Source organism: Hyalella azteca, unplaced genomic scaffold (assembly GCF_000764305.2).
Source record: "Hyalella azteca isolate HAZT.00-mixed unplaced genomic scaffold, Hazt_2.0.2 contig13723, whole genome shotgun sequence".
NCBI lineage: Eukaryota > Metazoa > Arthropoda > Malacostraca > Amphipoda > Hyalellidae > Hyalella > Hyalella azteca.
In genome coordinates, this window is record NW_025943634.1 from 18,948 (window position 1) to 42,230 (window position 23,283).

At 39.5% G+C, this 23,283-nt stretch overlaps 2 protein-coding genes across 2 annotated transcripts in view; both read left to right on the top strand.

The window, feature by feature from the left end:
• The first annotated feature begins 935 nt into the window (after positions 1 to 935).
• Positions 936 to 6,495, top strand: LOC108672226. The gene is made up of 3 exons (XM_047883812.1): positions 936 to 1,443; positions 2,639 to 2,861; positions 6,142 to 6,495. Exons 1-3 carry the CDS (start codon positions 1,040 to 1,042, stop codon positions 6,493 to 6,495), a joined length of 981 nt encoding a protein of 326 aa, XP_047739768.1. The 5' UTR covers positions 936 to 1,039.
• A 1,338-nt stretch (positions 6,496 to 7,833) lies between these two features.
• LOC108672228 overlaps positions 7,834 to 23,283 on the top strand; it is a 70,938-nt gene continuing 55,488 nt past the window's right edge. The window contains exon 1 of the mRNA XM_018159865.2: positions 7,834 to 9,164. Within this exon, the coding sequence (XP_018015354.1) occupies positions 8,204 to 9,164 (961 nt within the window). The 5' untranslated portion in view covers positions 7,834 to 8,203. The remainder of the gene's footprint in view (positions 9,165 to 23,283) is intronic.

Sequence of the window (23,283 nt, forward strand, 5' to 3'; positions counted from 1 at the left end):
TTTGGGTGTGAAAATCAAATATTTACGATTACACGTCGCGATTTTCTTCATTAGAGTTAATTTGACTTGGAATGCTGATGAGGTTTATCCGTAAAATCATCAGATAATACTGCAAAACATATTGTTCATTCATGTGTACGTTGTCGTCTATTACTAAAACAAGTTGGAAGTCTAAATAATACACTGTAGGCTAATAACAAGAAAAATTTGCCGTCAACTTTTCTCGGACGGCACATGTACAACTGAACTTACACTCGGTTCGATAATTTGTCCGCCCTACTATATAGTGTTGAGCAGGCTTTTCATCTCATTGGTCGACACCATGAATTTGTATCATAGAAACCAACTGTAATATATAAAGGTTCAACAGCGTCTATTGAAGGCACAGATCGCCTGCAAGAATCGCGATCGCCTGGGTGTCGACGCTTAGCGCTGCTGCTGTCGAGTGAACGTGAGGTTTCATCACGCGTATGCGCGGGCGTTGCCTTCTATGTATTTTTTTCCTGGGTGTGACTGATTTTGCTGGTCCAGGTCTGCATGGCCCGACCTTCATGAAGGGTTTCCTCAAAAAACAACTTTTATCTGTACACGTCCATCCGGTCGTTGCGCTCGTGCGGGCACTCTTGTTTGAGAAAGCCAAGTTTCACTTTAGACGCGCGATTTTTTTTGCAAGAAGATTCATACTGTTTGGCTATGTTGGGTGAACGTGTTGCAACCCATCTTAACACATGTTTTCCGTATTTATTTTCAATGCGCTATGTAAATACCAACATATTTTACACGTAAGCTTTCCACTCTTTTAATAGGGTCTAATCAGAATGTGATCTTGACGGCCCTTAAGGATCATTTCTTACCTATTTACTTTTTGAACTGTACATATACTAACAGGATATTTTTTTATTCACAGTTCGATAGCGGGCAAGAAATCCACCTGGAGCCGGAAATTTGGCGTGACTGTGAACAAAGCTCAGGTGCTACGTTTACCTGGTTTATCTATAAAGGGAAAAAACAAATTGCAAGATTCGAAACTCCAACATTGATGATCTTGCCTCAAGATTTGGTTATCATGCACTCTCGTCAAGAACCTACATACAACAGTTCCATTTCTTGGCGTCTCGATAACCACACTGACGCAAGTGATAGTTCACTGGAGGATACCGACGATGTCCAGCATTCTTCAAACCGCGCATCGTTGCTCTCAAACTCAACCTTTGGTAAAAACAATGTAACCCCAAAGCTCGAACTTCTTGCATTTCGCCCCCGACCCTCTGGAGCTGCCGTGATGTCGTTGCCGAAGACCTCGTCTTCGGTTAGAACGACTTCAGATCTTCACTGGTCTTCGGGCATCGGCACCTACATGGCCGCGCTCATCGTCTCCGAAAGAGATACCGTCGTCCACTCCGGCAAGAATATTTCCTTCCAAGTCGTCGAAGTACCATTTTCGTAAGTTCATTTCTTTAGCATCAATACTGCATGTAATATATTCTCCGTGATTGTTCAATTTAAAAATTAATTCAGTTCGGTTAAGGCGTCGGAAGTATTTTTCTTGTTGATTTCTCCGTTCAATTAGTGGTTGCTTCGATTTCATAGATGCAATTTTTTTTTTGCGAAAGAAAACCTCGTTATTAGTAAATTGTCATCTGACTGCAGTGATCACTGATTAACAGTGCAGTAACGAGCGGTTATTTGCGTCTTGCGTGCACCGAAAGGAATTTGTGTCGTAGAGGGTTTTGATTGCAGTGAAGGGTTTCCTTCGATTGCAGTGAAGGGTTTCCGTTTCTTGATGGAGAGCTAAGTATGGTCGACGCCAGTTTCCAATCATTGTGTTAGAAGTAGCAAGCTCCACGCTGAAACGTCTACCTGCAAAATGATTTTAGACTCGAACACATTCGAGGTTAATTTTTTTCTGCTCAGTTTGACCGCAAGCCTTAAAATTCTTTTCTAGAAAAACATTTTATAATAACCTGTCATAGTGTTGTCGAATAATTATTTTAGCTGACACATAAATAAGGGAACTCCACCCAAGTTGTATTTTCGGTAAAGTTCGTACAACGAACGAAACCTACTGATTTATTTATCTCTGGGCTTTTCCTGCTTCAATAAATCGAGAAAGGAATCACTCATCTCAAGGTATTAAAAAACGAGAATTTAGTCATTTATTTTCAAATCACGCTTTTCTGGTCGCGTGAGGGAAGTGGTTTGATGGCCTGTAAATGGTCTAGACTGACATGGGTCACATTTTTGCTAACTTAGCAACGGAAACCATCTCGCTTCACACTATACCATTCAAAGAAGCCGGTACGTTTCCATGTTTTTTTTTTAAATTATTATTTAGGCTGAAGGATAATGGTTCGCTGCGGTATTGTTCTTTGTACCCTGCCTAATCATTTTATTGCACTAGTCCTAAAACGCTCTGGTGTAGGGTTCTGCTCCGGCTTTGGGTTATTCAGATATGTTTATCTATTTTCGTCCAACGGGTTTAAATATGATCGTGCCTTATTTTATCAGTATATAATTTCTCATTCTTTGTTTGAGGGTTTAGTTAGTGACTAGCCGTTCAACTATTGATTGAGTCTGTTTTCTGAAATACTGATCCAATTTGGAATTTGTATTTAATGACGATATTTGTTTGTATCAGAGTGAAGTTCCTAGGCGGCAGCACTCGATGGCAGTCTCGGGCTGAGAATATAACTCTTTGGGTTGAGGTTCACTCACCGACCCCCAACTACTCGCTCTCCTGGTCATGTCATTTCCTCCACGACCCGCAAACTCCGTGCTTCATCGCCCCCGACCCCTGGGACTACTTCCAACGCACCGTCCGTACCGACTCGCTCTCCCGCAAACTCAAGAGAACATTCGAGGTGAGCCTCAAAGACATTTTGCTCATTATTTAGTATCATTTACCACTTATCTGGCGCCAGTATAATCATCAACCACTTAGTTGGCGTCCTTTATATTTTATTAATTTTGTGTGATATTTTTTGGGGAAATTGTCTAGGACGAAGGACATCAATCGTGCTTAGTGAGATCGTGCTTAGTGAAACTTTAATCACGACCATTCTACTCTGAGAATGCTTGATCATCAGTGATGTCCAGACGAACTTCTTTCGTTTCCATTCCTCCCGAACCAACTTGGCTTACATTCTTTCAATAGTTTCAACAAGAGTTTATTTTTTCATCAATTTATATTATGTAAAGGAAGACAGACTATCGTTATCGATGAGTTTAATTTTTCAGCCACATTCTAAGCCATTACGTCGTTGAAAATATGATTATACTTTAACCTGCAGGTATTTATCTGATGTTTTTGTTTTGTTGATGTTTCGTAGGTCTATCACAGATTATTTATTTAATTGGACATTCGACTGCTTTCTCACGTCATGCGTTCAGTATTATTGAAATCAGAAGTAATTAATTTTTTTGTCACTTACACTTACTGATCATTTTTGGACATTGATTCCTGCGTTTTATATTTTATATAGTTTATACAAAATGCATTTGATACACCTTTGTACCTTTGTTAATGTCTTCATCAAACGGTTAATTGGCCACCGATTTGGACAAGCGACCACCTCGTCACAGAGAGAATCAATGTGCTCCTGATTACGCAAATTCATCCGTTGCCCTCACGATCATAGGATGACGATCCTGTTCTGTATTCTGATGTCGCAAGCGTCCAATTACGGCCGTATGATCATTCCATTGATCGGATACGAACGTCCGAGTCTCAATTTGTCTCATCTGTTGTCCGTGGGTCAATCTGGTAAGGTTACAAATGAAATTTGACTTCGCCTAGTTGAATATTTTCGTACGCAAACGACGCTGTTAATCATTTTGATGGTGGTCTAACACGACTGGTCTTATAAACTACATTCCACACACCGTTGACGGGATTTTTTGGCCTTATCTGAGGCATACTTTAAGAATAATAATCATAGGACAGAGTTCAGCATCTAACGTCGTGTTGGATGTCAAATTGTCACCTTGGAACTTCGTAGTTGATTTACTTCGAAACTTATTACTACAGCCGCTCGGTATCGAACGTGGGGCTTATCTGGTAGCACCCGGTTGAACCCCGTTTCATATTCCGATTTCAATGATCTTATACTTCACGGCGCTCAGAGAAATTTGTACCTACATTACTGCAATATTTGTCAAAGCAAGATAAACGCCTGGATTCACCTTCAATAGAATAGTTCCACTACTGTCTTCGTGAATCCACTTCCAGTTCATGCTGATTTCAAATAAGAACAGAATTGATGTGAACTCGGTCTGTCTCCTGATGGCGTATCTTTTTCATGAAGCGCGCGAATGTAAACCTTGTCCTGAATGAACTCTGACTGTGTCGCCCTCGACCATGATCAGCCCACGAACCCGTGGGAAGCCCGGACCCGGTAACCGGTGCTACCATGACTTGCCATTTCCATTATTGTTGTACCTGAAAAGACTTGAGCTCACCTCCTGACTTTTTCTCGAGTTTGTCTTTGCTGGTCGCCTTTATGCCGGCTTTGGATCTACGTGTAGCGTGTAGGTTAAACGCGTGGAAGGTGCGACGAGACCTTTGGCTTGGCAGCCTGCTTGCATGCATGCTATGGTCCGATGTATTCCATAAACCTCGAATATGGCTGTGAGTTTTGCAATAACAGTTTCATTTACAAGAATAAAATGGAAGTCGGATGATAGACAAATCTGAAAGGTGATAAGCAAATCTGAAAGGTGATTGACAAATGGAAAGGGTGATAGACAAATCTTTTTGGCGTGCATGAAAATATGACAAATTTCCTTAGAATACAAACGTGTAAAAACTGTTGGTAAAATCAGAAACAAATAAAAATTTTTAACCACTCACTTAGGAATGCGGTTCATTGAACTCGAAAGTTTATTGGTTCCGTGACAACAAAAAATTGCGCAAGTGATGCGTGAACTGAAGAACATGTCAATTTGCCAGCGCACGACTTCTGAACGAGCGATGTTTGTTTCAGTGAAGATAAATTAAGGCGAATTCAGATTGTAGCGTTTTACGGAGAGATTAATATTAATAATCATGTTGAAAAATGTTGTCGCCTGGAAAGAATTAATCGAAGCATTAAACGTCGATGACAAGCGGTTCAGTTAACAAATTTTATCTATTTTCAGACGAGCACTCTGTTCTTTACAGTCTTATTTAATTGTAAAAGTTTCAGGCATAAAATTTGAAACGTCACGCCTCATTTTTTTACAATTCTCACCATGATTTTGCTTCTGTTGCTGCCTTTTCAGCTATCTGATTTCTGGAACGCTGGATGATGTTTTGTAATATATATTTTTTTTCAAATTCCATCACTTAACTCTCAGTAATTGAATGCTATTTCTCCCTCTTCTCAAATCGTTCCATTCTTAGCGTGTGGGCTTTCAGTTATCGTGCTTTCACAATGTCATCAATTATAGTGCTTTCACAATGTCAGTTTTTATTCATCACAATAGCTCGGTTTTTCATCGTACTGTGTAGTGTGTACCATTAACAACATTAACAACAACGTAAACTGCACTTATTTTCTTACTCATTTCTTGTATTTTTAGGTTTTATTATGCGGCATTTTAGTGTTTCTGTAATTTTTGTAGAAGTTCCTTTTCGGCCAAGGACATGCATTAAATTTATTTTACACTCTGAACGCGAATTTTTTACTCTTCTGGGGATTTGGGTTTTATGCTGACACATTTAATCCTCCACAGATTTTCTTTATCACATTGGGAGAAGAATAATTAAGACGAAGTATTCTTCTAGAGTTATAGTGGTTAGCGCGGCAGACATGATATAGCGTCTCGGAGTCGTCTGCGTTGCTGGCTTTGAAGGATCGATGCAGTAATGCAGTAGTCACGTTTTGTGCCACACTTCATTTACAAGGAGTCTCGCTAGTGAACAAAGCATCTTTGTTGATTATTTCGTAGACGCCGGTCGCCCATGACGCGCATTGCTTATCTCTTTCTCCGAATTCGAGTGTCAAGTGCTCTTCGATGTTAATTTTCGTTATTCTAGAGTGCATTGTTCGTTTTGAGTGCCATTTAGGCCAAATAAGAACGCGATTGTCGGAAAATTTTTCATTTTTTTTTACTGACAACAGAGTATATTTGTGTATTTTTTCTTTCCAGTTATACACACAGTGGAAATCGAGCCAACCTAACCCTAAAGACAGCACTGATGAGATCCAAAACTTCAACGAAATTTTCGCAAATGCGAGCTATCAGCGACCGGGTTCTATAAACACGAACCACGACGAATCCTCAACACCTGCTAGCTTCGGTGACGGCTTTATCGTGAACGATTGGCCAACATCAGCCGATGAAGGCCAATCCGAGGAGCTGACGAGCTACATCGAGTCTCTGACATTCCCTTGCTACATGCTGCAGCCTCTGGCGTTTGAACTGCTCTTCAAAGTGTCCGTGACAGAAGCGTCGCGACCTCCACGGTCATCACAGCAGCGCATCGTCGTGCTCTCCAGTCTCGTGACGGAGTGAGTGGAATCCTTATTCTGTGTTGTATTAATTATTGAATTCATTTTGCGATTTTGTGTTGATAAAGTCGTAAGTGCAACATCTTCGTTATTGTGAAGTTGGTGTTATGTTACCGGTCCTGCATGTAATGTAAAATGAGGAACAAATGGATTTTGTAACTGGTAGAACAATGCGCAATAATAAGAAAAGCTAATCGGTAATCACGAACATGCTTTTAGCGTACCTACTTCATTAAAAAAAACTTCTATATCTTAACCGGATTTGTACGCTGAAAATTAGTCACTCTCATTGATGACTTAATGCATCACATCCCTTTAATATCTTTTATCAATAATGTGTTTTAAACGAAGGCTTTCCGCTCTGTCTTTTGATGTCACATGAGTGATGAGGTTAATGCACTGAGGAAATATCGACCTGTTGATCCTCTTTGTTTTAGTGTCTCGCCTACAGTCTTGCACTGATGTCCCACACTCGTATCTCAGGGTCTCGCTCAGAAGTCTGTCTCGCACTGAATCTTAGTGTCTCGCACAAATGTCTCACTGTCTCGGTCTGAAGTCTGACTGTCTACCACTAAAGTCTCAGTGTCTCGCGTGTCTCATGATAAGCTTCACTCGTCCCACCGTCACCCACCGCCCAGTTGCGTACAAATGAGTTTTCGTGCTCACGCCGTAAATGAATTCCTGCCTAAAACAAGCGGTGCTGTAAGCAGTCCCGGCATCGGTCGTGAGGGATCGAGTCGTTCAACTTATTCCCTCCGCGAATAATTTTGCCCCTAAAATTCCACTAATTATTTCGAGGCCATCACGCAGCTTTACCCGGAAACTCAATTAACGACAGTGATGACATTATTGAATAATCAGTCTCAACTTTATTATCTTCGATTTTGAAGTATACCCAGAAAATTTCTTTCTAGCTCTTAATGCGTTCCTAAACAGTTTTTATGTTTGTGTGCCCTCTATATTGTCCTGTTAGTTACCTAAACACTTAAATGAGACCTGGTGTTTTGAATTTTCAACGAAAATGCGAGTTGGCTTGAGACTCATTCTAAGTTTATCATTAGATGTATACCTCGCCGTGATAGTCTCGCTCGTGCATTTATAGGAAATGAACTTCTGGATTCGATTCAGTACTGTTTGGAGTTCGAGACAATGATAGCATACAAGGGTTTAAAGCAATATTAAAAATCTTCTGTTATTCGATTGTTCTGTTCTAACTTTTATTTAATTGTCATTAAATATTTTTTTTCAGTGTTGGCATCGTCCGACATTTCGATGAATACCTGCCGTTGGGCTCAACTAATCGTGTGGTGTTCGAAAGCTTCTGCTTCTCGTGTAACTCGGATGACGATTTGAAGCAAATTTCATACAAGTGGAGTTTGGCTAAAGTTCTTAAAAACGAGGCTGCTGATGTTGGACAAAGGCAAGGCTCTCATTCAGAATTAAAAGACGTCTTTACAACGTTGCTCCTTGAAGAGGATGATGAGCTGAATTCTGTGGCTGATCCTCTTGAGGGTAATCTGGGAAACAAAGTCAATTTCGGTTCCACAGGAGAACCAAAAAAAGGTCCGAATTTTCCGGAGAATGATCAATTTGAATTTATCATTAGGATTCGAGATTACCAGAAGATTTTTCCGAGCAACTCTTTAGCTGAGCTTTCGCACCTTTCAGCGTTTCGATACAGCGACAGGAAACTCTGGAATATCGCAAGAGGGATGCGTGTGAAATCAGCTCTTTCCATGACGACTTTTCTTCCAGGCGATGTACTCTCCAACACATCGAAGGTTGAGATGCCTCGCTTGGGGAAGTCCCCTCTAACATTCATGAATGATTTGCAACTGAAGAAACCTCGATCTACTGAATCGTTTCTTGGCGTTTCCCTTGAAGATGCGGCTTCAAACGCCCCTGACATGCAAGAATCTCGCCTTACTAACCAATCTGAAGATCTTCGGTCTACTTTGGAAATGACGTCTAGCGCTTCATTGCGCTATGGCGGCTCGCTGCTCGACTATGAAAGAGAAGCCGTTGAATTAGTTATGAGTTTGATTGACACCCCTCTCGACAGCGCTTTAATTCAAAATGCTCGAGATCTCTTTTTAAAAAGTCGTCGTCGTCGTCGAAGGTACGAACATAACAAAAAACGAACTATTTTGAAAGAAACGGTTATTGACCCGGTGAAGCGTGCGGTCGAACACATTTTCAAAAAGAATGATACATTAGTGACAACCCGTGAAATTGGAAAAGCCCCAGCCAACAAGCATCCGAGCCATGCAGAAACGACAAATTTTTGGCGCCAAGAAGAGGAAGAAACGAACACCGGATACTTGAAGCCCGTGATGGAAGTGAACGAGCCTGGTTATGACACCGAATCAGCGATCGAAATCGATGAGCACTTGAATCAAATCCAAGGATTCAATAATCACTCGCGATTTCATCCAAGTCTCACCAAGTCGACTGTCATACCTGCGGGACAAAAAATACGAGGTACAAGCTCGCTCAACTTGTCAGACAAAAAATTACCAGGTGCTTCTACCGTGCTTGGTGACCAGAAACTCCATCGGCCAGCCGTTGACAGAACAGTTGACGGAAATGCACCTGTCAACGAAAGCGTGCATGTTTCGTCTGAGGAGCGCAGTCGCGTTGTGACGTCGTCAACGCGACAGAAGCACGTCACTCGTGAGTACAGTTGTTGCAAGTCCGCAATGTCAACGTTGTCACACGAGTTTTTAATACTCCATGAAATGATCTTACATCTTTGTTTTTGGTTTTTAGGCTCCTTCGTAAGTATGAAACGATACTTGAACTGATGCTTACTGCTCTTTGCAATTATTCAATAAAGTAGGTACCTCTTTCTGGGGAGATATTATTTATTTTGCCAGCGGGATTAATTACAGGCTCAGCAAAACTTATGAAGGTTGAAGTCGTATTTATTCACAGTGCAGTTGTACGAAAATCTTTTTAGCTCTAGGTCTCAACCAAAGCCTAAACTCGTTTGCTATTCACGTATTCCTTTAGTTTTTTACTGTTGTTTCACTCAATTCTTAGTCCCTGTAGAGCCGCATGAGCGCCGAGTGACCGCTTTTTCTCACTGCCGCAACACCGCCAAAACTTGCGCGAAATATCGGCATGATTTGTCTCTTTCCCACAAAGATTGAGACGTCGACGAACTCCGATTTCGTTTCTTTAAAAGTCGCCACTTCCAGAGATTACTTTTTTTATTTTAACGACGTGTGAATCCCTCAACTTCCTCTTGATCTTCGAGGCTTGGAATCACCAATTCAAGCCGACAGCGCTCTTTGTTCGGCGTTTTTCTCCGAAGACAGAAATTTCGATTAACATAAAACAATGCTTGGAGCCACAGATCCTGCGAAATCTGGCGAACCGGCATTCACGTGATCAATGTGTTAACTGAATATACTTCACCAAAAATGAAGAACATCATTTTTATGTGGTGGAGAAACATCTTGAAACATTTATCTGTTGTTCGGAGGCGTCATTTATGGCAGCCTAGCTGCTAGGATTGCTATGGCGTTCGTTTTGCTGGAATCGTTGGTAGAAAACGCTCCCTGAGGTCATTTATCAGAATGTAATTGAGGCACACCAGATCATTTGTCTGTGTCAGGGGCAAAAATCGGTTAAATCTGGAAGTTGTAGATGAAGACCTTCTCGCTTTAACTTGAAAAAAATTCTGACTCAGGTTATTTGTTCAAGGAACCTAAAGACGCAGTTTAATTCTTGTGACACGCGTTGGATTATTTCAACGTCCTTTTACTTCGTGGCTGGTGTGAGGTAAACAAGCGTACACTCGCTCTTTTAACCATCAAAGCCTGTTTTCATGGCACTAGCGGCCTGAAAGTTACTCCGAGTTTTCGAAGTTAAGGAAACTTGTCTTCAATCTGGTTATATTATTTCGGTGTGGTTTGCTGCTCATTCCACTTTTGATTCTTTTTAGAGCCCTTTTTAAATTCTCTTTACTGGACTTTCGTTTTTATAGTTCAGATTACGCTTTCATTAGTGATTAAGATGGTTGTTAGTGTACTATTAAGTTGTGGATACTTAAATAAATCAGCATATTAATCTCGATTTGCCACTTTGAATATTCGCTTATGTTAAGATCACTGGATTGGATAAATTGCAAATTAGATTTTCCACTTCATTTTGGCATATGCTTTGTAAATTTTGGTCGGTTCCAGTTTTACGTTGCTGAAGTTTTTAATCAGTTCTACGCATGTCGATGAAGTGATGGTGCAAACGCTGGTCTCCAAAACGTTTTCATTCTCTTAGGATGTTCTAAATTGTAAAAATTCCCTCATTACAGACAGAAAAATTAAATAGTTTTTAACACTACTACGTATGTTTTTTCACAACTAAAAAACAACAAAATTTTGATTTATTTGCACAATCATCGACGGCTTGTAGGACAGCTTTTTAAACTCAGTTCGTTTTGTAGTTTTTTCTCGAATTTAATACTAAATATTAACATAAATAAATTATTTTCGCCGCTTAAATTATATTTTTCATGCATTATTTAATCTTGTAATCTTGTGCACTATCGAAATTTCGATTTCCATGCTCGAAAATTTCGAAAATGGGATGGAAGCTGCACATTATTCGGTTCCACTAAAGGAACGTGTTTGAGCTGCAATCTTTGATGCATGCACTGATTTCTGTTTCCAATCAGTTTCGGTGGGCTCCTGTATCCGATTAGATCCCCTCTAGGCGGTGAATCCAATCAAAGCCAGCAATGGCTAACCCACTACCAAGGAGACACGAGCCATCGCCGGTCCCTCTCTTCTAAAGCAATACGAACTCTCAGACTAAATCAGTCGAACTGTCCGGCCGCCGACTGGCTGCTCCACCAGATACCATCTTCAGACCCAGACAAAACCTTGGTAAAAATCAAAACCCAGTTGCTCTTTATGTCACTTGAGCTGATGTTTCCCAATATTAATATTAGTGCTCTTCTTGAGGTAACGAAAGCTTTAGAGATTTACCGAATCTTTCGGCTACACATATTCTACGTGCTTCTGAAATCACGGGTTTGTTCGTTTCGGATGCTCTTGGTAGTCGCTGAATCTCATAATTTATAGTTACAACCTGCTTCTAATACAGCTAATAATAATTTTTTCAGGATTGATTAACCACATTCAGGTGTTAGTTTTATTTTTACTTTACTCTATACGAGGACCTTCATTGGACAAAATATCACGCCCCGGAAACCGCCTTTGACCGGTCGTTTTCGATTCGTGTGTCTGTTTCAGGGAAATGGTCGTGCGATTACATGAATGAATCCAAAAAAATTCTCATTAGGTTACTCCAATGAATTAAATGTTTAATATTTCGCTCATTTTGCCCCCAATTCCACCGATTTGCTTAATTTAAGTTTTGATCATTGCATCTCGTAGTGCGGACAACGCTGGCTTGCGCGAAGGACTCGATTAAAAAATCACGACCCATTAGGCTAATGCTGTCTTCATTTTCCGAACGCGTTCATATCTGAAGCGAGAATTGAGACCTCTAATATTCGTCTATTCCTATAATCGAAATTAGTAGTGTACGATCGCAATTATTTTTATTTTCACACAATTAGCAGCTCGTCATTTTAGTCCTACACTTCCAACTGTTTAAATTAATGTTTCCAACTTTTGGGAATTAACATTGGAAAATGTTAATTCCCAACTTACCAAAGTTATTTAAATACCGAGACGTTTAAGTAACAGTCCTTTGGAAGTCATCGCCGTTGATCATGAATAAAACCAGATAACTTTTGTGGAGTTACCCTGGTCTTGTTGAGATTAACGCTGACCTACAGTCAAATTTGTCGTAAGTAGCACTTCAGACCTGCAAATAAATGGAATAAAACACGAAAAATTCAGCGAATACAAGCGAAGTTTCACGGATTTGAGCGTCGCCACGTTATTCGAACTGTCAGAGAAAAAGCTGCTGTCATCTGGGTCGCAATTGCAGGCTTTGTCGCTGGCATGTGTTATCAAATCCCATACGAGCTCGGCGTCTGCTTTTGCTTGAAGCTTCGTTGTTACGTCCATGCTTTTTCTCCAACTCCAGTTTGAATCTCACAGTTGGGGCGCGTAGCTTTGTTTGGGAGTGCCAGATGAGTTTTGAGCTTCGAGTTGCCTGGCTTTGTTCATTGTATGGAAGAGCGGTTTCAAACTTTTCGTGCCGTCGAACTATTGTATCATTTGACTAAGTAAAGAACGTTACTGGTGTGAATATTTATGGTTAACTTGCAAGTATTTCAAAAAATATTTGAGATGTACTTTATTTGGACATGATTGTCATCCGTTATGTTTCACAGGCCACTTACGTGTGTCTTCTTGTATAACTATTGGGACCTTCGTCGTGAAGCAACTTCCGACTTCGAAAGTTAGCTTGCAACATCGATTGGTCTTTCTAAAGAAACTATTTCTCCAGGAAAAGATCTTTGGGAAATAATTGGAGCGACGACGGCTGCCATCGTAGCTTATTCCTCGCGATCAGACCTGCGGAAAACGGCGCAATCGACTCTGCCGCCGCGAACTTCATTGAAATTCATGAAAATCTTGAAGTGGTTGCCTCAGAAAGGACGGCATCCGAGTCTTGCCCAAGTCATTTAAAGTCACTTTGCGGAGAAAAGAGAAGTACTCAAGGTGGGAAGAAGTGCAGGATCCTTGCCGCCGTCATATTAACTGGACGAGGGCGTTTCTTATTCCGAAGTTTTGTCGAAGCTACTTTGCGTTGCTTTTGGGCTTTAAAATTAAACGAATAGTGTTTTTTATATGTATTACAACCTTTAACCTTGTGCCAACTATGATATTTTTCGGCGTAAAAATCTATCAAGCTGCACACATTACTGGAAAAGCCGATTCAAAGACAAGCTGAACTGGTATTTTTTTATAATTGGTCCCATTATTTCAGCGTCAGCAGATAAATTAGCTTATTCGATAGTAAAAACCTGGTAAGTGGTGAGAACTGCTTTCATCGCTTCTCTCATCGGTCCTATTTATACATTTTTTCCACAGTATTCTTTCCGAGACAAATTCTTTATCCAGATGAGTCTCTCTACTTTTAATGTTACAGAGTAATGCTTTTATTGTAAGCACTCAGAATGTCGTCAGTTCCGTTTCTGGACAACACTTAATTCAAATATTTTTAATCACAAGAGAGAATATCTTGTGGAGTACAAGTTAACAATTTATTCGTCTCAAACCTCTTGTTTGATCAAACCTCTTTCACACCGCATTCCTCCGATATTGGAAACTACTTCCACAATTTCTTCGTTTTCCATTTGAACGATTTCTCTCACATTTCACTTGCGTGTGTAATTACCATGATATGTCGAAGTCCTCTAACTAGCAACGTTGATAACTTTTATACGTGGTTTCTAGGAGAAATTCATGCTCGCGTTTCCAGGAATTAACGTTTGTGCTGGAAAATCCGCTGCCTGATCTCCCATCAAGGATCCAATCAGTCGACTGCTATCAAAGACTTCTTGGAGAACGTCGACGGTGGCAGGCAAAGCGTCGATCTTAAATGGGGTTCCGGATGTGTCGCAAAAACAACGTTTGCCGAATAACTTCATCGCTGCAATCATTTCCATATCATGCGCGAAGAAACACTTCATCGCTGCCATCAATTCCATATCAAACACGAGGCTTCATGGCTCTTACTGACTCCTTAGAGAATTTCATATTAAAATCGCCTACTTCAAAGACATGCAGCGGCTGCGTGTCGATGGATAAATCAATTCAGATCCTAGTGAGATGTCTGGTAAAATGTTTCTCGATTCTTTTTCGCCTGGATATATACTGTCGACGTTCCATTCGATAATGATTGACGCATGCTATTTGCCGCTCCTCGCATCTTGAATTTCGAAAATGACACTCATTTAACAGTTTTTGGCACTCCCGCTGATTTTGACGGGCACATCTTGTTGATAGAGCTATAAATCCTCGACGAGGCCTTCAACATTCGTTAGAATCGCAAATTAGATCGACTTTAATGTTATCGAGTTACTTTCACTCTCTGATGTATGAAACCTTTTTAACTGACATCGGTGAATTGATAATGCGGACTGTGCAGTGCGAGTCCGCAAATAAATAATGTCGAGATATTTTTTTCGAGTTGATCCGGTCGAATTTGTCTGCTTGTTCATCTCCTTCAATTTGCTGCTTCAACATCACTGGCGTTTAACGAATAACATCGTTTTTTCTATAATCATCTCGGCCTTCCATAATCGAAATAATATTTTTTTAGTTTATAACACAACCCTGCTCCAACAGTTTCTCAGACTGCATTTTTTCCACAAAATACTGCTATACGTTGCTGGAATCGCCTTAAACTCAGCTTTTTGACTTTCGGCATTGTAGTTGAAATTCTTCTTAGTAGAATTAGTTGAATAAACCTGCACAGTCAAGACACGCTTTCAAAACGTTTCAAAATCTGGTGCATGCTTGAGTGACTCTGAATTATTTCACAATTTGAGCCCAGCTCGACTCGAGGGGCCGAGCAATAATTGAAACGTTCGTTAATGTTTGAAGCACCTGCAATTATTCCCCAGTTTCACGTACGTCCCACCGAGTGCAGAGACTTGATTCCATTCTAAAAACTAAATTTTCTTCTGGAAGGAGGTAATGGAATGCTCATGGAATATCACTTCAATGTGAGGATGCATTCGTTATTAACGCGTATACCTGAAATACAAATACCAAGTCTTTATTGATGTATGCACATTGAACTTGAATCTTGAATGGACTATCATTCATATTATATTTTAGAATGTCAGGTTGTTTGGAAACTGGCATTGGGAATGCGTAAAGACCACTCAAGCGCGTATCTACAATTCTACATAACTCATTGCATTGGGATATTATGAAGACGTACAATTTGAGAAATTTGTCTGCTAGACACATGTACGGCAACTTACATGTTGGAAACGACGTTCAAAAATTGTAGTGCATTAATAATATTCACATCGATTTTTTTACAATTCTCATCAGTGAGAAATTAAATGGAAGCCTGTTGCAGCTGGAATCAGTGAGGCTTCCATAATAATTAGCGAACTACACGTATTTAGCTGTCTGCATGAATAAATTGGAGGGGGTTAGATGGGGAGCGTAGAGAGAGTCCATTGTAAATATCACAGACTAATCAGACTAATGCGCAGTTGCTGCTGGTGGAATTTGAATTACTATCATGAGCAGGTGTTGGCGACTAATTTGAGAATTTTAGGTGTTAGCTATTTACTGCAATTTAATTCATTGAGTTATTGAAGAATATCACTACTCTGCATCCATAATTGCATGGTTGATTCTGATATTTGTTTTGTCATTTCGTTATATCAGGCCGGTGAAATGATGGTGATGAATTAATGATGGATACGCGACCAATCCATTAAAAAAATCAAAATAATTGAGGGTTAAATCGTACAAATTTTATAACTTGCAATTTTTGATAATTTCTCTCTCCTGAATACGCTGCTGCCATAAAAGTACACATCGAAATAAAGGTGAATAAACGGTCTGAACTGCTTTCTATAGTGGCCGGGTCCCGTGGAAATAAACCGTTTCGCCGTTTTTTTTTCAAATGTGGTACGAATGTCTTTTATATAATTGGAAAATGAAAGGTGACGCGGTGTTTTATTTCACGTGCAGGCCGGCCGTTGTTTCAGATAGTTTTCCGGTCAGGCCGTTTACTGCCTGTTTTGAATAGTTTACAATAGTAAAAGAATGTTCTATTAAGCAAGCAACTATTCATATGGTACCAGGGTTCCGAGGTTTTATTACCTTGATTATTCGCCATTATTTGCCGTATTTTCCTCACTATCAAATGCTGTTATTACCAGCCTCTACAGCTTCTGAAGGAAGGTCATGCCGGACGGATATGTCTTACTATGCATAAAAATATATTATATGTTACAGTATTGTAGAAGAAATAGATTCAATTTATTGCTGTATACATAATTTTTAAGTTGTACTGTATTAGGTTTAGGATTTTGTTTTAGCATTTTCAGTTTTCACTCACCTTAGCCGTGACCTCAGGAGCGGTGTGTTATACAGGTATATTTCATTGTATCGCGTGATCTTGCCGTGGAGGTTCGTTAATAGATAGCGCTGTGATTATATTTGTGATTGCTCAATTTTAGAGTGAATCGTTTCGTGTTATATTGATTATTTGTGTGTGTTAATTTGTTTATTATATATTCATATTCTCTAGTTAGGTATTTCAAGAGTTATTATTGTTCTATTTGAGGAAGGTACCACTTATGGACTTGAATTTTGTGGAATAAATTGGAAGTGGATTGAAACGCACGGCTAGAATTAGGTTCTTACGGTTGGGTTTGATAAAGCGTTTTAGGTTTGCTGTTAGTGTTTTTATTTATTCATCGTTCATCGTTAATTATATTTACATTAAACTGTTTATTCATTGAAAAACCCTAGGTTTCGAAATGTGTTTGATTGAAGAACGTTCAACGATCACGTGCTGTGTGTCAGGGAAACGCTTGTTCGTTGATAGACTGGAAGCTCCCCAACAACATAATGCTTACAGCCTTCGGGCAGCATTAAATTGTTGCTATTACAGGAATTTTTATGGTTCGAAGTATCAGGAAGTCATAGCCGTTATTTTTTTCGATGACGCATGCGCAAATACGAGTTGATATAAAGCTCCTGCTTTCTTATAGCTGCTCAGCTTTGGCGCAGTCCGTAGCTCATTAAGATTCATCACGAAAAACAGAATATCTGCTTGCTCTCGTCCGATGAATTTCAATGAAGTTGCTGCTCTGTAGATGCAGATTTCGATCGCTCCTATAAAGGAGTAACTCCATTGTGCTGGCACCTAATGGGTATGTTGCCGAGTAGCCATGATACGGACTCGTGATCCAAGACCTATCGTGGTCACGCTGGCTATATTTGATGCTCATGATTTCGATTGGTTCATTTGAATTTTCGTGATGTTTGTGAAATGTTTTTTCTTACCAAGTTAATTGGTAAGTTAACTTTCGGTGAATCTTTAATTTTGTAGTCTACAGCGACTCTGATTCCCCACAATATTGCTTGGAAATTTTTGTTCAACAGTTCGTTCAATACAGACTGGAAAATCATTAATTTCACTAAGATTGATTCCGTTTCATACAGTACACAAGGTATCGCTAATTATTCCATTGATTCGAACTTCCTGGCTGTCACGCTACATGGGCTCACATTATTAATGATTCCTGCATTCATTAGGGACTTTTCACTGCAATTTTTTTCACCTATATAACACACGTGCCGTGGAAACTCGTGCAGTCCGTCTCACAGATTTGATTTATGGACACACGTGTGCTGGGATTCGTCTGTTGCCCATGCAGGTGTGAACTCTTTTTTCTGTGCAAGATTTAGCCACCTGCGAGTTTATATACGTGGCTGCAAGGAATGACTCATACATTCTTTTCGGATGCTGAAAAATATTTCCCATGCAAGAGGCCTATGTTTTATAGATCTGGAGACGTTGACTTAATCGGTAAACTATTAACGTCGTTTCGCTTCAATTCATCATCAGTTTTTAGCGCATTTTCTCATTTATGGAAAAAAGGCGCTATTGTGTTCGCCATGTCTGTCCGTCTGTCTGTCTGTCCGTCCGTCCGTGACTTCACGTTTTCGTCGACGAAACGTCGACGTCGTCGTATTGATTTTTCGTCGTATTGATTCATTGTGTGATTTTCATCGTTTCTTTCCCTGCTTGATTGTCGTTCCTGTCATGTTTTGGGTAACATTTCCATGTTGCGTGGGACTCATACAGGTACAGCAGGTATACAAGCAGTTGGTTCTAGTAAATCATCCAGTCTGTTTATTCATCTTTGTGCTACATTTCTAACGCATGCAATGTGTGTTGCTTTAATTTATATGGAGAGATGATATGTGCTGAACTTGTAATTACTTTGATTCCTGATTATCACTCTATAAGTAATCGATGTGCATCAGCTTCATTTTTCATTTGATCGTAGTGAAGCATTTAAAAGGCCTATAAATTTAGTTTGATGGCTCTTTCATTTATGATTGGCCATCATCTCAATAGGCAGTCCTTGTAATGGCAATTACCATTGATGAGCTAATTAAATGCCCCTATTCATCCCCATTCCAATCAACTCGTTATCGCCTAGCTGTGTTGAAAAAACTTATTTAATCCCTCCTCGTTGCGATTTATGATTTACGGCTCCTTTGAATAATTTCCATAATACTCGTCAACTTTTTCTATCGTTTCTAGGTTTTGTATTTTTTGCATTTTGCTTTTCATTTTGCTTTTCCAGCCCTTGTTGAATACATATTTTTGTTCTCGACACACGCCTGCTTGTCAGTATGTGTTCCGTAATTTCCATCATGTTTTCAGGAATCCTATTGAGATCGAGTAATTATGAGGAAAGCAGCAACATATCGACTGACTTGGTGCAGCAAGACACTCCAGTGACTAAGAAATTCCTTTTCATTCTTCAGTATATTAGATAGTGCAATGAAGTTATGATCCTAGACTGCTCTTCTTTTTATTTTTTATCCGAATCGTTTGCTTAGAATACCTTAGATAAACATGCATGACCCTTCAACGCAAACTCCTTCAGAACACTCGTCAATTTAATAAAGACTTAGTTTCGATATTACCGCTAGAAACTTGCAAAGTTTATAAGGTAAATTATTCAGTGATCTAAGGTGAAGCTGGATCATTTTTTTGCAATTTTAGCGGGAGAGTATAAGTTATTAAAGAACCAGGAAGGGGAAAGGAATTTAATTTAAAAATTGATCGCGTAAACGTTGATGTACATTTCATTCACATACAAAAAAAATGGTTTCGAATTTCAAGAGAAGAGCTTAATGGAAGTTACTTGCCAAATGTACGACTGGACGTGCCTTTCTCTAATCAAAACTACTTTAGATGGAAATTATTAACTGGATTTTGTGAAATAAGGTGGAGACCGGAAACTGGATTAGGGATAATGATCTTCTAAAATAACTGGGATTGTCAATCTCGGGCGAAGCTGGGATTATCAATCTATGTGTTAAGCTGCCTGTAACAAGCTTGAGAAACCATAATATAAAGTGAAGTTTTCAGATTGATTCTAGAGTTACTCCAGTTAACGTTAAATATCTTAATCGATGTTGACAAACCGTTTCTGGTGGCTATGGCCTTTACTGTAGTGTGTGCGAACATCACATATGCACCATCCCGCGGTACAGACTCCAGGTGTTCCTGTGACATACAGGCCTGCGCAGGTGTGAGTACTCCTGCTGTATTGATGATACCACATTCAGGACAAACTTCGTCTCGTCGGTGCTATGGAAAATGTATTTTAATATTTGCGAGCTTATTTTCTACCGGTCCCGGTTACAGAAAATCCAAGATGTCAAACTCCTCTGTCTCAGACATGCTTCTTTCTTCTTCTGTAGTAATGTCTCTGTTAATCCTTGCAACCAATCATTTATGTATCTTCATAGAGCTTTTTTTCTTATTGCTAATTCTTTTTAAACTAAATCCAAGCATATCCTCCATGCTGGACTAGCGTTTCATTAAGACTTCGTTGCTATGGTCCACTCAAAAACAGTCAATACTCGCAGCAACAATTTCAAGGAAATTATTATTCGAAAGTTTTTTTAAATTGTCTGCTACCTCATGTGCAAGCTCGTTATTGCAGATGCATTGTTAATTTCAGTTCAAAGTTTAAGCCGTCGAACGAGGTTTTCGGTCGGTGAGTGATTCTTCGATCATTATTGTAATCGTTCGAGTATGTAAACGAACAATTAATGTTTCCATGAAATTTGATTTTCCATCGCTTTTAACTACCAGTATTCGTTCATTTCGTGTCATATGAGTGAGTGAGTCAACATAGCAGTCGTGCATTCAACCGACAGTAAAATCGTGCGCGAGTCATGTGCAAATTACCCTCTCTTGTGTTGCCAGATGACATAATGACGATGAGGATGATTGATTGTTAATTGGGATCCTTGCACGTTTGTACTGCCCTACATGTGTGTCTGTCAATGCGAGCGTCCGGGTTTTTATTTTTTTTAATGCGCATGGCTGATTAGGAATCAGTGATTCCCAGATTTCATTTTTTCCTGTAGAAAGATGTATGTAGAATACTCAGGATGTTGCGGCGTCCTGAAAATACGCTACAACTTTAATTTGACATAAATAAGCGATGAATATTTTTTAGGATACGCGTTGGTTACAGCCTCTACGTGGTAGTGAAAAATAGGAGTGAAGAAGGATATTCTTTGGCGCGAGGCAGACTCTCTTGAGACAAACTTCATTTCGCTAGTTAATTTGGGCGAATGATACGATTTTAATAAATCCCAGCTTTTTTGAGCGATTACATGGGATTTATTTAAAATAAAAACATTTAAGTAAACTAGAGACTGGATTGGGATACAAGTTTGGATGTCAGCCGAGCTGTCCAAGGTGTTCTGTAATTATGCCCTCAAAAGATGACCGAGCGAAACTAATCTACTTATACCGTTAACAAAACTCAACACAATGGATGTTTCAGTACATGATTTTCTTCATTTCCTCCCAATTTTGCATTTAAATTAAAGAACTATTCGTGAGCGTTGATCTATATGATCTCGATTGTCACTGACATTTAGGATTCATTAGAAAATAATACGTTTAAATCCATTGTTGCTGTCAAAGATTACATTTTCCTGCCGGGATAAATGCTGTGCACATTTGGTGAGCTGTGACGCGTCGCGGTATCGCCCTCATTACAACTTACCCTCTGTCACTTAATGGGAACTGACCGATGGCCGGTTAATGGCCACCGATGATGCGGCCGAGATTTCTCCGTGCGTGTTTTTCCATTGTTGGAATGCCGGCGTTGTGCATTCGTGAATTCGAGCTTTGTGTTTACTTGGGACGATGAGGGCCACTGATTTTCTGATGAGGGTCGGAGATTTTCCGAGTCTCTGCTGCGGATTTTGTAACCCCTACCGGACTGTCACCGTCGACTTTGAACAAATGAATAAATGAATTAGCCACGCTAGTTGCTGCTAATTAAAGCTTGTGACTGGTAAAACAGGAATAAATACCGCGCGTCGTTTATGATAGACATTTTTAGCGCATTTTCTCATTTATGGAAAAAATGCCCCATTGTGTTCGTCATGTCCGTCCGTCTGTCGGTCCGTCCGTCTGTCTGTCCGTCCGTCCATCTGTCTATCCGTCCGTCCGTCTGTCCGTGACTTCATGTTTTCGTCGACGAGAAAATGCGCTCTCTGTCACTCACTGCAGTGAGTACTGAGCTACATTTTTTGTACTATTTGATACTGTTGAATATTTTGTATGCGTTTTAAATTATTATTGCTCATCATTATTCAACGAGGTGAATTTGTTAGAAATCATAGACTTTTGATTTAATATATTTGAATTTAAAATTCGTCGTGACACTTTTTATTGTCTTCTTACACACCTGTGACCTAAAAAATCTTCGTTTTATTTTCGAAGAACTATTTAGCAAGTTCGATTGAAAGTCATTAAAAGAAGACAAATCATAAAGAATTATGATTTGTGCACATATCCATCACCTGAGACACATTTCGCGACTTGTATTTAATTTCAAGACTCGATACAGGATTAAAAAAACTCAGTGCACTCGATACATTATTCATTTGTCCATCATTTTACTTCTTTAGTAGTACGTGAACTTCAGTTATTTCCAATTACTGTAATTTTTTCAACATTGAGAAACTTTATCCGCTAATGTGTGGCTCGTTTTCTCCCTCCACACTTACAGAAAGTTCATAAAATTAAATTATTGAACGATATTTTCAAATTATTGTTTTAAATTACAACATTTGCTCATCGTGGTGTCATAGTCATGAAAGGAAAAAATTTTTGCAGAAATGGTTCTAGGATCCTAATCCAATCTGAATATGTAATTGTGTAATATGACTCGTTAAGGCCGGCTAGCCGGAAAACCGTATAGATTCATTAATATTAGTTGCCGGTTTCCTAATATGAATTCCCTGATTCGCTTCAAATTAATAATGTTTATTCTCCCGTTTTGTATATGTCGTGCCGAAATCTTGGAATTGTCGATTCTATGGAATCGGCAGCCAGTTTGCTGAATCTGTAGAATCAGCATTTCTATACTATAGGAATTCAGTGTTAGGTCAGTCAGCCAAGTTTTTTTTTTATTTAAATACAAGGAAATATGATCGAACTTGACCTTGCTTTTTCTAACTCTAACTTTGATTTATGTTTTTACTCTAACTCGATCTGACGTGCGATTTTCTGAATCAGCAACAAAATGCTGATTCTACAGTTTCGGCAACCTGACCGCCGATTCCATAGAATCGACAATTCCGCGATTTTTGCACGACATATATATACACACGTTTTACTTGATCTGAGTATCTTTCTCATTGAGTTCTTCTTCACTTTTGATTAGCCATCACCTCTGTAGGCACTGGGGGTGCAATATTGGGATATTATTGTTAAGCAAATTTCGTATTTGATCTTGAAATGCAATTTGATAGGTCTCTGGATAAAAAAAGAGGGATGCCTTAGGAATATTCATGTCGGTAATTTAGCCGTTCTATATTCACTCTCAATACGACCCCCATCAAAGCTGTCACTAATTGATAGCTTATGGATCTATGTTGAATGATTCATTTATTGATTGCAGGTAAGAATGTCTTCTCCGTTTGCATGTCGGCCTCCAGTAACATGGAAACGTGTAACTCGGTTGTAGTAAGCAGAGTGAAAGGCGCAAGTTTACTTTCAAAATTAGGCCAGTGTACCTATATTAAGAGACAGGAAAAATGAATCAAAA